General features: G+C 47.2%; 2 protein-coding genes across 3 annotated transcripts in view; one reads left to right on the top strand and one right to left on the bottom strand.

Moving 5' to 3' along the window:
* Positions 1-6787, bottom strand: part of SLC30A7 (solute carrier family 30 member 7) — a 31349-nt gene extending 24562 nt beyond the window's left edge. Inside the window, exons 1-5 of the mRNA XM_087827848.1 lie at positions 6567-6787; positions 6255-6356; positions 2949-3062; positions 832-919; positions 66-192 (exon numbers count right to left, since the gene is read on the bottom strand). Coding sequence (XP_087683974.1) covers positions 66-192; positions 832-919; positions 2949-3062; positions 6255-6356; positions 6567-6646 — 511 coding nt within the window. The 5' untranslated portion in view covers positions 6647-6787. The remainder of the gene's footprint in view (positions 1-65; positions 193-831; positions 920-2948; positions 3063-6254; positions 6357-6566) is intronic.
* Positions 6788-7799: 1012 nt separating this feature from the next.
* EXTL2 (exostosin like glycosyltransferase 2) lies at positions 7800-15096 on the top strand. Of its 2 annotated transcripts, none has more exons than XM_016204575.2 (5): positions 7800-7971; positions 9344-9410; positions 11256-11683; positions 12294-12361; positions 13264-15096. In XM_016204575.2, the coding sequence occupies exons 2-5, from the start codon at positions 9403-9405 to the stop codon at positions 13750-13752; spliced, it is 993 nt and encodes a 330-aa protein (XP_016060061.2). In that variant the 5' UTR covers positions 7800-7971; positions 9344-9402; the 3' UTR covers positions 13753-15096. The 2 variants fall into 2 exon arrangements, with proteins under 2 accessions (XP_016060061.2, XP_016060060.2); XM_016204574.2 differs by having other exon boundaries at positions 12291-12361.
* The last annotated feature ends 2274 nt before the right edge of the window (positions 15097-17370 follow it).

Raw genomic sequence — 17370 nt, 5'->3', positions numbered from 1 at the left:
TTCTAAAGTGAGTAACTATGACAGGCACCAGAAAATGAAGAAACGAAGGGTTCTAACCGTCATACCAGAGCCGTGAGAATGTCCATGGCCGCCGTGCTTGAAAACAAAGATTCCTACTAGGTTTACCACAAACCCCAGGACTGACACAAGCAGCAGCCTCTCATGGTGCACATCTGGAGGCGCCAACGCTCTCTAAAAAACATGTAATACAAATGGCACTCACATGACATCTGATAGATAAACTGGTGAAAACAAAAAGCCATCTTTCAAAATTTCTAGTTATTTTCAGAATTAAAATCACTCCAAAAGTATCTGCCAAAACATTAGATAGAAATAAAACCAGTATTCACCTTTGTAGAAAAGGTAGTAGTCACTGTTTTTAAATAAATATAAATATTTAAAGTAAGCATAACTATTTGGTCTAAAATCCATCCTTTTGTGGTATTTTGAAATATTACCATTCATTTTAAGTTCATTAATCTTTACGTGTTCTCTTTGTTTTAATATACTACATATGACGGACTAACTGGCAAAACTCTCAGGTTCTATTTTAAGAACTATCCCAACAGGCCCCACTGCCTGTACTGCGTCTCTGCTTTCCAGTGTCAACACTTCATTCACACCTTGTAAAGCACCATTATTTGTTTTCAATTTCAAGTAGTTACACACCTAATTTTTCTCAACTATTTTGTAAGTTCCTCCTGTACACACATAACATTTTCTCTAACCCAAGGCTGTCCTCAGTGCTTAATAATTATTATATGTATGTTTAGTAAACAAACATTTTCATTAGAGATATAATTTACTGACTCGAGTTACTATCTACTATACCTCAACTCCTTCTGAGAAAATAAAAAAGGCAGTGAAGATCAGAAACAGCCCATTGACAAAACCGGCCAGCACTTCTGCTCTGACGTACCTAAAGAGCAAAGTAAACAGCCGAATTATTAGGTTACCTCTTACAGATCAAAGTGTAAATTTACACAAGTTCAGTGATCCTAAATCACATTATATGGTTACAAATGGCCAGCAAAGTCCCAGTAGTTATAGAATATTATGTTTTATTGTACATATATAAAAATAAGAAAATGAACTTCATTATTGTGAGTTATGTTTAATAGCAGAATGCCATAAAATACAGAAATTTCCACACATCAATCAAAGGACCTTCTTGGAGTCAGTAGGTGTAGAAAGACCCTTCCCAGAAATATGAATCTTAAGTTGCCCCTGGAGAGGGAAGAGCAGAGCCAGGCAAATGGGCAAAGAAGGGTCGGAGGGGAAAAGCGAAGAGCAAGCTTAAAAAGGGGGTTTTGTAGCTTATTAATTCCTCTCCTAAGGATGCCCTATGCTTCCTGCTTTGTACTTTTCAGTTTCCAGATCTTTGGAAAGTGGAGCTTTGATCTGAAGGGAAATAAAATTATTTCTGAAGTGTCCCTGAAACAGCCTGAAATTTGTATTTCTATTACTCTTTTTCTAAGATTAATAAATGTAACAAAAAAGTTTACCTACTTTTAGAATCAAGTCTAGCTTCACATAATTCTAACTGAACTATTTGTTAAAGTGACTGCCTTTTTCCTCATGGACTTCTGAAGCTTTCTGCTTCCTACCTGTGGGAAGCATTAGGGAAAGATTTTATTTTTTGCATGAGGCATCACTGGCTTAAACTCAGAAACAACTTGAGCTTGGCAGCTTTACTTGTTCAAATATTATTCGAAGGGAGCTCACAGCTGTTAATCACTCTGGTCCTATAACAAGGGCATCAAAAATACTGCTTTTTCTAGCTTTCTTTAATGAGCCAAAGCATCCTTAAGAATTTTGATTTTATGGTGCCATGGAAGCTGTTCTTTTCTGAGCATCCAACCTCTCTGGGGTTATAGATGTACAGGATCTCTCGCTCCGTACTCTAACAATAGAATAATCAGTGTTTCTTGACTTGTTTTTCATAATTTTACAAGGAATCCTATTACTTTGGTTATACTCTGAATCAGCAAGTTGTCTAGACTTCATCTCTTTCTTATAGCACTTGTCACGATGTGCAGTTATTATTTTTACAGAACTGCTTCCCTGTCAGACCCCAAGCTCCCCAAGGCAGGTGCCACATCTTCATTTTCCTATCACTGCAGGAGCAAAGCAGCAGGCCTCGAACATCTGCAGAGAACAGAGCGCGTGCAAGAGACAGTGAGCTTGCTCCAGAGCAAAAGGAGGCAGTGAGGGAGCAGGGGAAGGGCTGGGGCTGGAGGAGGTGGACGGGGACAGGGAGGGAGAGGGTGGAGGCGCTGCGCCCACCAGGGAAGGGAATCGGTGCAAGAAGGAAGGTCAGACTGCAAAAGCCAGAACAAGAGGGACTGGAGCGGAGGCTAAGGGAGAGGGAGGGGAGCACAAGAAGGAGGTGGGAGATACAGCCAAGGGGAGAGGGAAGCAGTGGTGGAGAAGAGTATGAAAAGGTGGGGGCACAAGGAGGGAGCGAACACAGGCCCAAGTCACTAGAAAGAAAGCACACAGAGGAGAGCAGGGCAGACCGGAGAGGGGGTGAGTAGGAGGAGGCCAACGAGAGGGGAGACGAGAACAGGGCAGGCAGTGAAAGGGGGGCGTGGGGCAGGTGGGAGCGCAGACCAGGGGGAAGACAGGAAGGTGTCAGGGAGGAAGCAGGCGGAGGGCAGAGAGGAAGAGGGGGCTGCTTCTCACCGCTGTGGCGTGCAGTTGTAATTACACTGCAGAAGATCCTATGAGCTAAAAAATACCCCAGCGGAGCCAACCGTGTCCAGGGATCCGCCGCTTCCCCAGCACATGCAAAAGCCAGCTCCGCCTCGCAGGGCGCGGGGCTCAGCAGTGAGACCAGGTGTTTCTCCAGCGTGAAAACACCCCCCAAATATCTGATTAACTGTCCAAACTCAGCAAGAGTAGAGTATTTTACACAGAAGCAGAACCAAAGAATTTTAAAGTCTTACCCATAAGAGAAAGCATCATTATCTCTCCATTTCGAAATGACAGATGCTGCCAACCCAGCCAATATGGCAGTGCTATCGAAAAACATGTGAAAGGAGTCGGAAATCAACCCTAAGCTGGAAAAGAGCAAACACGTGGCATGTTAGAATAATAACCGAAACAGTGGCATCCTTCTCGAAAAACCTAAGGTCCAGCCTCTGCTCATCAGGAGCTAATCTTCCAGAAGGACAGCAGTGAAATACGAGAGAGGAAAAGGAGTGAAAACAACAACAGCGCGGGTCGTTTACTCCCCCGTTCATAACCCTCCATTCTCCCGTTCAGCAAATGCGTAACGCAGGCTATGGACCATGGGGCAAGGTGCCTGAGCAAAACCCCTACTTTAATAAAGCTTCCATTCTAGTGGGAAGTTGAAAGGCAAGGGGAGTTCAACATGGGGAAATACACAAAGAGCTTCTCTCTTCTTCCACTGATGACACAGTCTCATCATCAAGAATACAAGTCAGCCCGGCTGCTGTGGTTCAGTGGTTGAGCATCGACCTAAGACTCAGGAGATCGAAGTTCGATTCCCCATCAGAGCACATGCCTGGGTTGTGGACTCGATCCCCAGCGGGGGGGCGTGCAGGAGGCAGCCGATCAATGACTCTCATCATTGATGTTTCTCTCTCTCTCCCCTTCTCATTTCTTCTCTCTGAAATCTATAAAGACATAAATATGTATATATGTGTGCATATATATATATATATACACATATATATGAAGTAAAATTGAGTTCTTGCTTTAAAATGAAGGTTCTGGACAGAACCAGAATGTTGCAATGAGACCAACTATTTCTAAGAACCTTTATTTGGGAAGAGTGAATATATTTTATGCATCTTTTTTCCGTAATGGAGGAAAATTCTTGAAGTTTCGTGTTGACAACATCTTGAAACTTTATTATCACTGAATGAAAATGAACACAGAAATGACAGGAACTTAAAAATCTAAGAGAACCTTCAGAAGCAGAGATAATCCAGTCACATAAAGAAACTGTCGGTAAGTCAACAAAGAGAACTAAAAATTGTGGTATCTAAAGAAGACATAGAAAGCCAGATTATGAAAAGGCCCAAGCAACTTCTAAATCTGCCACGGCGTCAATGGGAACATATCTGTATTCCCAATCCACTGATAAATATTAATATTGGGGAATTAGTGGTTGTGGGTATGATAGTGAACATGATGATGGATACTGGCTGAGCTAGGACTTCAAATCTAAAAGATTTCACAACAATCTGGAGAAGAGAGCCTCAGGTCAGAAGCACAAGCCACAGAACAAGTCACAGTACCAATGATATTTTCCTTATGTACTGATGACTTCTGACAATGGCATAGAAATCAATGGTTTTCGTACTTTCCTCAATAGATCTCTGCAGACCAAAAGAATTACTATATACCTACCTTCCCATGAAAAAGGCAGACTAGACACTTCAAATATGAATCTCTTGAGCAAGACATTTCACATAGCAATTTATGCAATGGTATTTTAGGCCACCATAAAATATAATGTGTTGTAATATAAAGTAACTATGGCAAAACTCTACACATACAAACCAAGACAGTCTTGATAGAGTCAGTACATATGCCACAATATAACCTAATTTAAGAAGAGTAAAATATATATTGTATATTTATAATAGATTATGATTATTCCAATACAAGTTAAGACAATACAGTTGACCCTTAACACGGGGGTTAGGGGCACCCACCCCCTGTGCAGCTGAAAATGAGTATAACTTTTGACTACCCAAAATTTAACTACTAATAGTCTACTACTGACCAGAAGCTTTATCAATAACATAGTCAATTCACACATATTGTGTATATGTGTTATCTACTATACTCTTTCAATAAAGTAAGCTGGAGAAAAGACAGTATTATTAAGGAAATCATAAATACATTTACAGTACTGCACATATTTGTTGGAAAAAAATCCGCCTGTAAGAGGATCCACACAGTTCAAACCTGTGTTGTTCAAGGGTGAACTATATAGCGCTTTTAACACATGCATATGTTAAAGGGCGTTAATATTACAGGACACACATTTGATTCCCAGAGGAATCAAAACGGTTATGACATATACTGATATACGATTGTTTCAGTATGCATTTAACACCCAAATGGGTCACTAAACCAATAATCTTCATAACTTGCTGAGTATTTTTGACAAAACTGCATTTATGTTTGCACTGAAAAGCAGTCCACTTTTCATATAAAAGTATACATGTCACAAAAACTGGTGATATTACCTAATGTCAGTGCTCAATTTCAACAGCAATAAAGGTCAAGGACAGCAACTGTCTGTGGAAATGGACCCTAAAGGACAGAGACTAAGTCTATTTAATGAGCAGAAAACAAAGCACAGGTGGCACTGGTTCTTAACCGGGGGTCCAAGAGCCATTTCGAGGAGCCCAAGAACACCCCGAACACTGAGTGCTGGCTTTCATCAGACTCTCAGATGGATCTGAGATGCATCTAGAAGTGTGACGATCATATTGTTGCCTGAACAACTGTAGAAGACCTTAAGCTATTCCACAGGAAGCAACTAGATAATGGTATTTCGTTTCCAGAGTTAAACTGGATATATCTCTTCCCAAAGCAGTGAAACCAACAAACAAACAAAAACAAAGGCGACAGCAAAAACCACCTGCTCAAGAGATGTCCGCTTTTAGAAAACTACGTGGGACTTTCTACTGCAGCCAGGACGGGAGGAAAATCATGAGACAGTTTCAGCATAAAGTTAAAGGGAGAAAAGAACGAGAGAGAACGGCACGTATCTGCCCAGATGCCCCCTTTATAAACCCCTTCCCCATTCCGAGGCTAAGAGCGAGCCGAGGAGAGCATCTCAGAGACTCCCTCCCCGAAGCTTAAGGATGACACGCAAATGCCACTCCTCCCCCCCCGCCCCTACGACAGGCGAGGACACTCCCCCACCCGGGGGAGGGGGGCAGGGAACAGATTTCTTCCAGTTCCCAAAAAGTGGGCAAAGCTAAGGGGTGTGGTGAGAGACAAAAGACTCCACACCTGCCCAGCCGAGAAGGGGGGACTCGTCACCCTCCTTGGACAGAGCGGGGGGGACCCAGATCCTAAGGCCGGCTGCGCGCCACGGGCCGCGATGCTGAGAGACGTGGCGCCGCCGGACGGGCGCGGGCGAGAGGGCGCCGCGGGCGCGGGGGCGGCGGCCCGCGGGACCCGGACCTGGGCGAGCGACGTGGCGCTCGGCAGGCAGCGCCGGTCCCGCCACCCCGCTTCCGCCCCAGCCCCCCTCCGGTTACCAGTTGCTCCAGATGCCGTAGAGCAGCTCCACGAAAGCGAACGAGAGGTTCAGGCACAGGAAGAAGAACAGGTTCCGAGACGTCCTGTCCGACAGGATGGACCTGGGCGCGCGGACGGGGAGAGCTCGGGGTCAGAGCGCCGCCGGGACCCCGCGCCCGCTCCCTCTCCAGACCCGCCCGGCCCGACCCGGGGGGGGGAGGCCCGGGCGCCCCTTCCCTGCACCTCGGGCCACCCTTCGGCCGGGGCCTGGTCGCCGGGTGCCGGACGCCCCCCTCACCCCCCGCCCCGCGCGCGCGCGGGACACCCCGCACCTGAACCAGCCCGAGATCTTGCCGAGCAGATTGAACTTGGGGGGCTTGTACTCATCGTCCTTGATGGACAGGGGCAGCATCTTCGGCGCCCGGCGGAGGGCCGGGTCTCCTGCCCTCGGGAAGCGGCTCCGTGGGCGACGGTGGTGACAGGGGCGCCGCCGCCGACGGGAATCCCCAGCGAGCGTCCCGGGCCGCGCGCCGCCCCGAGACCCAGACGCCGACGCACGCCCGGGAGCTCGCCGACTTCCGGCCCGGGCCGCGCAACGCGTCCTGGGACGGGAAAGGGGGCGGGGCCTTGCGCGGGGGGCGGGGCCTCGGCGGCGCCAGGTGGGGGCCGCGCAGCCGCCGCGGGGCGGGGGGCGGGCCGGCGGGGAGCGCCGGGGGGTCTCCAGTCCGCCCCCCGCGCTCGGGAGGAACGTCCTCAGGTGAGGCGGCCCCCGCGCGACAGCCTCGCCGCGATGTCCCCGCAGGCGCGCGCCCCGCGCCCGCCCTGTCGCCGCGTCCCCTTCTAGCGTTGAATCCCGGCGCGAAGCCTGAGGGCGCGGGGGGCGAGGCGCCCTCTCGCCGCCATTCCGCAGGCGGCCCGGGGGACGGTCTCGCCGGGCGCGCTCTCGGGCACCTCGGGATTCGTGGCCCGCCCGGCCGCCCCCGAGGACAGCGGCGGACCCCTCCGCGCGGCCACGCGGGCGGCAACGCGCAGCCGTCCTGAGGGGCGTGGGGGCGCGTGCGGGGCGCTGCCGCGAGCCCGACCCTGACGGGAGCCCGGGGGGCGCGGTGCCCCCCTCGTCCCGGGGACACTCGTGCGGGCGCCTTCTCGAGACTTTGTTTGGGGGCGGGGCAGGCGCATCACGTGAACGACTCCAGCGTCACCCGCGGGAAGAAACGGGGCCCAGCAGGACTGGTTCGGGGTGAGCTGGACACTGGAGCACCGGGCTTCCTGGGAACGGCCTGCGGGGGCACAGGAAGTGGGGCGTCCCCGGGGGCGGCCGGCCCGGGACTGCCCCCCGCTCCCGGCGCTCACTGTGCGGGCGGCGCGACCCGGGGCCCCCACCAGCGCGGGAGGCGAGCCCGGCGCGCGCGGCTGGATTTGGGAAAACGCGCACGCGCACAGCTGGAGGCGCGCGACTGGATTTTGGGAAACGTGCGCGCGCACAGCTGGAGGCGCGCGGCTGGATTTGGGAAACGTGCGCGCGCACAGCTGGAGGCGCGCGGCTGGATTCGGGGAAACGCGCACAGCTGGAGGCTCGCGACTGGATTCGGGGAAACGCGCGCGCGCACAGCTGGAGGCTCGCGACTGGATTCGGGGGAAACGCGCGCTCGCGGAACCCCGCAGCGCCCCTCGCGTCGGGTGACCCCCGGCTGCAAGCGGAGCGTCGGCGGCCCCGCAGCAGCCTCTGCCCTCCAGGTAAGGAAACCACAAAACGCTCCCGGGCTAGGAACGTTCGCAGTGAGGATGGGGCATGCTTTGTGCTCCGGTTCTCCGAACTTTGTGGGGTGCGGGTGGGGGGGGCTGGTTTTATTTTTTAAAATACGTTCATGTTCATAAAAACTGCTGTGCAAAGACAGTTTTAATTTCTGTGCTAGAGTCCAGAAATTAAGCTGTGGAAAGAATATTTTGACTTTGCCTTTCTTGGCATGTATTTCAGTACTATTTTAAATATAGAAATATTTTCAATCAGCATTTACTTATATTTCCTAGGAAGCTTTTATATTAGCCATAGACTCTGAATTTTACACTAGCATTAAATGGGTGCAAGCCAGGTTAAGGATTGATAAATATTTACATGGCAATTGGGTTTTTCTAAAAAAACTACTTTATTTCAATATGATGTAACTTTAGGGGGGAGAGGATGTATAGAAATAGCCAAATTTCAACAACTGATTTCCATAACTCAAGGTCAGCTGCAACTTAAGCCTGAATTTTTGGTCATTACAGATGCACTATCTTAAAAGTCTCGTCAGATTTTTAATTCCTTCATATGTTACAAGATTAAATGGGTGTATAAGATTATAAAATAGATGATATGGTAATGAACATTTTAACCCTAATCAATGGATTTCTACTCTGAACATTTTAATATTTTATATCATCTCCTACTGACTGATTGCATTAGGTAAACAATGCAGACTGTGGGGGGGAATAAAACCAGCTTTTCAGACATGGGGTAGAGGGCTGTGAGAAATAAGAGCAGAGAGAATTAAGGGGCAAACTCATCTGCAGCCAGGGCTCCAGCTCCTTTCGGGCAGCAGGCAGTGAGGAATCAGAAGGATGCCATCTGCCATTCCCCAATCATCAACCCTGGCATTTATCCGCAACCCTATTTTAGGTGCCATGGTTTATTACATGCTTCACATCAAATGCCTCGTTAGCCCTTAGTGAAAAGAGGAGCTGTGGTGGTGGATAGAACTACAGACACTTAAGAATCTGGAAGTTGAAAACAAGTGACAGTGGCTAATGCATTCAGAGAGTTTGCTCTATGGCATGTATGTTCGGTTTCAAATGTGTAAACATGCGAGATCATGGGGATGCCTGAGCTTATTTCTGTTTCTGGATACTTAAGAGAAAGATGAAAACAAAAGTGTAGGCAGTATTAGCACCAACCTGTAGGGAGGCATTATCGACCTCATTTCCTAAATGTGATTCTTAACACAGAACAGCAGATTTTAATTTCTAGAAAGAATTCAAAGCCTGTGGACAATGGCATTAAAAGCATTTTTAAAAATGTCCTGCTGATTAACAAAAACATCACAGAAAATTTTTTGATTTCCCTTAATAGTGTCAAGAAAGTCTACTCCTGTCAATCACTGAAGCCGTAGGAAAAAAATTAAAACTGTCATGTTGAGGTAAGTGTCAGTATTTTTTGCGCTGTTTAAGCTGTGATAAAATACACATATTTTCCATCTTAACAATTTTAAGTGTCCTGTTCAGTAGTGTTAAATATACTTACATTATTGAACAACCCATCTCTAGAACTTTTTCATCTTGCAAAACAAATTATGCACCCATTAACTCCTATTTCCCTCTCCCCCTAGTCCCTCGCAACCACCATTCTACTTTGTGTTTCTATGAAATCGACCACTCCAGGTTCCTCATACAAATGGAATCATAGAGTGAAAGGTTAAGGTGGGTGGCGCACAGGCAGCTAAATAGCCACCTCAGATGGTGAATAAAGAAAATAGAATTTATTTAAGGAAAGGGGGATGGGGGTGGGATATCTAAAGGGAAGGGCTACACAGCACTGAGCCAAAGCGCATTGGGTCCGTGATGGCAGCAAAAGTATACTTGGGACAGTGAGACAAGGAAGAACATAGAAGAGGCAACAGGAGAACCTAGGCTGGGCTGTGTTGGCTCACTGAGAAGTCAGAGAGAGAAGGGGGCCTGGGAGAGAGGTTCAGGGGTAAGCCCAGGACGGGAGGAGCTGCCGCTCCCCATTGCTCCCCTGGTTGCAAGTCTTATGCGGTCCCCTCAGAGGGCTGCAGATGGCGCTGGTGGCTCCCCTGGGGAGGGAAGTGGAAGTGGAGACACAGGTACTGGGTGTCACTGTTCCCATGTTAAACGCTGCCCCTAGTGTTCACTCCAACCTGGTTTACCGATAAAGGAGTGGCTCACTCCCCCTGGCTGCCAGTAGGAGGCCCTGATCTTGAATGGAACTAGTGCAGAAGTTCTCCCCTGTAGCTCTGGGTGAGAAGTGACCTGTTGCAGCAGCATCTGTGTATGCACATGTGGTACTGTGGAAAATGAAACAGGGATGCTCAAATATAGTTCACTGCAGAACACCTCTGAAAAGATGTGGGCGGAGTCAGAGTTGTCAAACATGTTTTATCAGGTAGATTGGCCACAGCACTGAAAGTGGAAAGGTGGCTTTTGTGGCCTGTGCATAAGACTGCATTCTGTCACCTGCCCTCTAGTCAGCAGGTGGGGATAACCCAGGTCTGTCATGGCTACTCTCTGGTCTTAACTGAGCCTTAATTTATTCTGTTAAAGTTTCAGGCATATCTTACCCATTGTGAAGTTTAAGACAATTTAAACAGATTCCCTTATTCATGTTGACCACGTGAGGATACTGCAGTTCAGGTACATCAAAACAAAGTTGTACACCTTATATGACTTTTATATGCCAGTGATATATTAGTAGAGCCGTTTGATTATCGAGTATACTGCTAAGGGGAATATCCCATCTGAAAACAACCTCAGTCCCAAATTTTGTGTAGTAAAACAAGGGTAAATTTTTAAATGCACCTTTTAACTCTTCTGTTTGGTGTATAGAAGATCTTTTGTTTGCAGCTGCCAAGCAAGCAGCCCTGGAGGGAGGTTCAGTCACTGGCCTTGTTGTTTATCTTAGGCCAAATTGCCTGGTCAGGGAGGCCGGGACGCCAAGTCTAATCAACCAAGATAAGATGAACTGCTGTACTCGTTAGCAAAGGTAAATGAGCCCAGCCGGGCATGGCTCAGCGGTTGGTTGAGCATCGACCTAGGATCCAGGAGATCGGGGTTCGATTCCCGGTCAGGGCACATGCCCGGGTTGCGGGCTGCAGCCCATCAATGACGCTCTCATCATTGATGTATCTATCTCTCCCTCTCCCTCTCCCTCTCTGAAATCTCTGAAATTTTTTTAAAAACACACACAAAGGGAAACGAGTTCGGAGACTAGTGAGGAGGCTGACATTCTGTTCCCATTCCTCCTCCAGGTATCGCCACATCTGCAAGCTTCCTGGCCGAGTGCTGGGCACCCGCATGCTCCGCTGCTCCCTGGTCGCCGTCCTCACATTGCTCCTGGTGGCTGGGGCTCTGACCACTTTCCTTCCCACCAACAAGGAGGACAGGGTGCTCCCGTGGCGGCGGGAAGTGAAGCCCCAGGGCCAGGCTGCCCTGGCTGCGTTCACTCTCATCATGCAGACATACAACAGGTCGGATCTGCTATTGCGGCTGCTGAATCACTACCAGGCGGTGCCACAGCTGCACAAAGTCATCGTGGTGTGGAACAACGTTGGGGAGAAGCCACCCGAGGACTTGTGGAACTCTCTGGGGCCACACCCTGTCCCCGTGGTCTTCAAACCCCAGACTACCAACAGGATGAGAAATCGGCTCCAGGCCTTCCCTGAGCTGGAGACCCACGGTGAGCGGCAGCTGGGTTCTTAGTCTGGAGGGGCTGCAGCTAACAGCTGGGGGCATTGTGGATGGTTGGCCTCCTCCCTGTCTTAATTGTCTAGAGAAGATAAGGGAAACTTAATCATAAGAAAGCACTTTGAAAAACTTCAAGGACAGTTTCCAGGGTGTCGAGAAGCAGCTTCCTGGGGAGGAAAGCACACACATATTACAGCAGTGACAGAGAGGCTGCTATTGTGAAGGGAGGTATACTATAACTGCTTATCATTGAGTTACAGAGGGAGTGAGACACTGTGTAACTTTGTTCATTGTATTTCCAGCCACTGCATTTTTCAAAGCCATCTCATGAGGTTATCATTTGCTTTAAAGAACCTCGGTGGTGTTTATTTATAGGTTCATTAGTTTCTACAATAATAGATGATGACTACGTGATAATTTCCCCCTTGGGCAGTTAGAAAATCAATTACAATTCAAATAAAAACTCTAATACATTTCTTATTTACTAATTTTGTTAGACAATACCTTGTGTAAATGATCTGTATAGACACCGGTGTATCTTACTCATTGTGTTTTCATTTTCAAATGGTTCAGTTTTAATTTTTTTCCTCTCATTTTAGCAGTGTTGATGGTCGATGACGACATGCTCATTAGTGCCCAAGACCTTGTTTTTGCCTTCTCCGTTTGGCAGGTAAGGTTGCTGTATCCTCTGTGAAATCTTCAGCACAAAGTCCTATCTGGTGTATAACCAGAGTGACATGGTTTAATGGGGGTCACCCAGCACAGTGTGGCTTAGAACCCCTTTTCCATGCACATTTTGAATTGGAATTTAACCCAGCGTGTGTGTGTGTGTGTGTGGCGGGGGGGGGGGGGGGGGTCCTGGTTTAGTATCTGTTAAGTAAGTGAGTGAAATTCAAATTTATGAGACTAAACTAAACCTTTTAACCCTGTAAGTTCTTACCTCTTTCACATGCTTTACTGGCTTGCTTTCATTTGCTGATTTTTTTTTTTTTTTTAGTTACTGTCACCATAATAGTACTTGTCTTACAGCTACCCTTTCTTCAGTCACCCTGACACATCTTGTTTTATAGTCATGTTTTTAAAAAGAAAACACCCAGGTTGAAAAGGTATAAAAATATAACGTCTGAAATCAACAGTGACTTTCAGGAACCTTAAAATCAGCATGGAAAAACAGTAAAATCATACATGTAGATCTGTAATCCTCAGAGATTAAAACAGTTTTCAGAATAATCGCATAGTGTCTTCTGTCTCCTGGAATAAGTAGTGTTCATACAGTCAGACTCCTGGAGGCGAGCTGTGGAGAACCAACCTCTTTGTGACGGATTAATTGATATCAGATCGGGTTTGAATCAGGAGAACTTTGTGAGCAGAGGTTAGAGAGTTGGGCTGTGATGGGATTTGGCCTGTAAACGTGTCAGGACGTGGATGTGTGAAATTGCCTGGAGTGCGATGAAATCAGGAATAAAATGAAGCTGACAGACTCATTTGCCTCCCTGTAATAAATCCTTGCCTTTCCCACCATGTCTGCGGTAAAGAAACATCCACTTACTTGTTCTTTCTCCATCCGTTCAGCAATTTCCTGATCAGATTGTAGGATTTGTCCCCAGAAAGCATGTTTCCACCCCATCGGGCGTCTACAGCTACGGAGGCTTCGAGCTGCAGGCACCGGGGCCGGGGGCCGGTGACCAGTACTCCATGGTGCTGATCGGAGCCTCCTTCCTCAGTGGCAAGTACCTCGACCTCTTCCAGAGGCAGCCCGCAGCTGTCCACGCCCTGGTGGATGACACGCAGAACTGCGACGACATCGCCATGAACTTTCTCGTTGCCAAGCACACCGGGAAGACTTCAGGGGTGTTTGTGAAACCTGTAAACATGGGCAACTTGGAAAAGGAGACCAATGGAGGCCACTCAGGAATGTGGCACCGAGCGGAGCACTTCCTGCAGAGGTCTTACTGCGTCAACAAGCTGGTTAATATCCATGGTGGCATGCCCCTCAGGTACTCCAACATCATGGTCTCTCAGTTCGGCTTTCCCTACGCCAACCACAAGAGCAAGATGTGAAAGCAAACAAACAGACCTCAGCGGCTTAGTGTCTGAGTAGTTCCTCCACGCTGTGGTTGCTTGTTTTGTTTTTTAAGCAATATCATGAACTTTTATCCACTCCAGAAGTCTCTCCAAAGGGAAAGGTGTATAGAGCTGCTAGGGAGTGAAACCCCACATGAACTTCAAAACCCAAGGGGCTGGGAAGTCTTGTGCAGAATCTTCGTCCACACGCATAACTCTTAGGTCAGCGACTTGATCATGTATATCCTGAGACAGCCCTTCTGTTTCTTTGATGCCTGGCATTTGCCTTAAGGACCCATTCCAAGCTGTTCCTAGGACCAGAAACTCCAGAGAAGCGTTTCTCAGAATTTGCATTAAAGGACTGTCGCTTGCATTTGAAGCCTGAGATGCCTCTTTAGCAAAAGCCAGTGGTGTAGGGAAAAGCGATGAGGAGAGACTCGTCTCACTCCCGCATCAAACCAGTGGAACAGTCTTAACTCAGTGCTTTACCTTCCCCTGTGGTCCTCCCAGCAGCCTCTCCAGCACTGACTCAGCCCCATTCAGCTTTGGGGCAGCCATCGTGCTCTTTCTGTCGAATCTGTGTGACCTCGAGGGTTATGTAGTAGCTGAGGGATGTCTTGTGTTCTGCTCAGTTTTCGTGAATGTTTACTGCATGGATCATGGGAGAGTGCAGTCAGTGTTTTTATATGCAGCTAACAGGCAGCAAGGAGTCGATGTTCTACCCGGTTCAGGTAGTGCGTTTGTGTCACTGAACCTGACCTTGAGATTGTAGATGGATTCTTGTATTTTACTAAAGTGTGTGTTGTTCCAGAAATGTGTATGAAGTGACTCTCCTGGAAGAATGTCGAGTAGAAACTGGCAGAAGTCAAAACTCTTAGTATCAAAAGATCTTTACTGTTGGGGCTTAGGGTAGCGCATGGATGCTAAAGGGTCATGTGTGTTACACACAAACTGAGCCTCTTGCCTTCAAACTTTTTTCCCCAAAAAAGATGTAAGACACTATTTGGCATTACGAAATTTTGATTATACAGGTACAGGAAAAAATAAAGGATTTGAGCCGTGGCAGAGGAATTCTATGGGGAGTCTGCCCAGGCTGGTGTTACGTTGCCCTCTCTCTATTGTATGAACTAGTCCTGTGTCCACAGCGCCTGGTCCTTGTGCACTGCTGGCAGCGAGGAACACACGTCAGCCTCTGCCTTCCCCCTTCTCCCTCCCCCCCTTCCTCTTCCCATAAAGCCATTATAGTCCCACAATCCAAAGCTGTGAAAATATAACAGTCCTGGTTCGTGTTCCAACAATGAGCTCTTTGTGTAGTTAGTTTGGTACACGTTGCTCTTTTGCATTGATGTGTGTGTGTGTGTGTGTGTCTTAATGCAATCAGGTAAAGCCAATGAAACATGGAACCTCACAAGAATCTGTAATGTTAATTATCTGCTTTGTCCAAACTCAGTAGTGATTTTTTTTGCCTCTTGGGATTGCACTGTCAAATAAATAAAATGAACTTTTACCATTCGGGTGTTCTGTGTTAATTAAGCAGGCTCCTGCTTTTGTTTTTGCGCATTTCTAAATAGTGTTGTAGTATATCACTCAGGGGAGGCTGGCCAGGCATTTGCCACATTCCCCAGGGGGTAAGTATTCCCAGATCCTGTTTTCTGTGTTCTTAAACTGGTCTTAAGCATCGCATAAGTTAATTACAGCATGTTTTTCGGACATTATATAGCAAATGTGAAGACAAAGTGAAGGATAGTCTGTTACAAAGACCCTGGCACTGTAGCTAGAATTCTGGAACTGTCTCCCTGCACACCTCTTGTTAAGCTCTGACCTAAAACTGCACAAGGGAAGAATGTTGCTGAGGGGTGCGTGTTCTAGGAGAGACTTGGACCCAGATCTTCTCTAGATCTCATTTCCTGAACCTCTTGGAGCCTCAATTTCCCCATCTGCCAAAATGAGAATCATATCTACCCAGGGGGTGGTTTTGAGGAATAAAGGAAACATCGTGTGTAAATACAGCACAATGCCTTGCCCGTTAAAATGGTCAATAAATGAGCATTTATGGTTGGGCTGTGTTGTTGATAGTAATTGCAGTTAATTGTACAATTCACCACCTAGGCATTAGAAAAGCTCCTGGACCCACCAGGCTACATATTCCGGAAGTTGTTTCTACGTAACAGTGGGCAGAGAACCATGGCAATTTTCATTTTATTTCTTTCAAACACCCTTTTCTTTTTAAAACATGACAACATACGTACTCCAATTTCGGCATCTTCAGAACAGCATGAAGAAGAAATTAAGGCCCAAACCACATTAATGGCAAACATTTCTGCCTATTCTTCTCGACTTTTAAAGGCACATTTTAAAAGCGTGATTTATTTGGTATTTCATTGGCTAGATAAACCATCATCTATATAATAAACTATCTTACATTTTATTTGATAATTTTTTACTAATATAACGACATTTGGGTAGGTGTCCTTGCCCGCACAGATGTCTTTGAGCCCATCTGTAATAATTTCTTTAAAATCCAGCCTAAGATGGTCAATGCCCGAATCCATCTGGCAGGGTGCATGTTTTAGAGTTTTTAATACGTGCTGCTATAGGCTTCTAGAAGCGTTGCCATAGCTACACTGTTGCCACATCTGAGGGCACCTGTTTCCCATCAGACTTGCCAATATCGCATAGCACGGAACATTTTCTTTCTTTTTCCACGAACAAAATACTCAAATGGTGCAGGATTTGGAAGGATCTGGGCTATATTAAGAACTCTGTGTTAAGAAAACTGAAAAGACAATCAACTTTCAAATAAAAGGTTAGACAGCAGAGAAGCTTCTAGAAGATTTAAAGTGCTTCTAGAATCTGCTCCCAGACTCAAGTGTAGGCAGTGAATTGCTGACCATTTGCTGGTCCCGGAATGAGAGACTTGAAAGTCACACAAAAATGCTCACGTGTTCCTTTTGCAAGGAACCAAGATCAGGAGTGGATGTGTGTGTGCATGCATGTATTCCCATGCGTGCACCTGCATGCACGTCTGTGCCAGCAGGGAGGGGAGGAGGTAAAGGCAGCGATGGAGGAGATTACGAAGGTGCCAGTCACTGGATGTTGGGGTTTAAATGGTGAGATTGGCTCATCCGCTACCCCATGCTATTTCATAAACCAGCTTTACTGTCCTGCTAGGGTTCTCCCAACTTCCCCCCCTCCCTTTCTCTCTCTCTACCTCTCTCTACCTCTGTCTCCTTCCCTTCCTCTTTTTTTCTTTCATGAAGACTCTCAATACAAAACCCAAATATTTTCAAAAATACTCTTATTGTGGACAGAATGCAAAGAACATTTGGTACATTGGACACTTGCACTGAGTCCTGGCTCTGCATGATTTCTCATCTGCTGCATCCATTGGTTGCCTCTTGTACGTGCCCTAACTGGAGATCAAACCTAAGCCTTGGTGTATCGGGAGGATGCTTTACCCACCAAGCTACCTGGCCAGGGCTGACTTGGCACATTTTAAAGATGTGTTATACCTCTTGACAAGAAAAAAATAACCCCCTAGAGTTTAGCTCTGTCAAGCTCACTAGGTTCCCTCCACCCTAAGCCTAATCTCCCCCGGAGTCCTTTCTCCAAGTA

The sequence above is a fragment of the Miniopterus natalensis genome, chromosome 19, assembly GCF_054644295.1.
Source record: "Miniopterus natalensis isolate mMinNat1 chromosome 19, mMinNat1.hap1, whole genome shotgun sequence".
Taxonomy (NCBI): Eukaryota; Metazoa; Chordata; class Mammalia; order Chiroptera; family Miniopteridae; genus Miniopterus; species Miniopterus natalensis.
The sequence above is the reverse complement of the archived record's forward strand: the minus strand, read 5'-3'. Positions and strand labels throughout refer to the sequence as shown.

Coding starts and splice junctions, on each gene's coding strand:
- EXTL2 (XM_016204574.2), top strand. Junction 11,684..12,290: donor CCCTGAGCTGGAGACCCACG/GTGAGCGGCAGC, acceptor CTCTCATTTTAG/CAGTGTTGATGGTCGATGAC. Junction 12,362..13,263: donor TTGCCTTCTCCGTTTGGCAG/GTAAGGTTGCTG, acceptor CCATCCGTTCAG/CAATTTCCTGATCAGATTGT.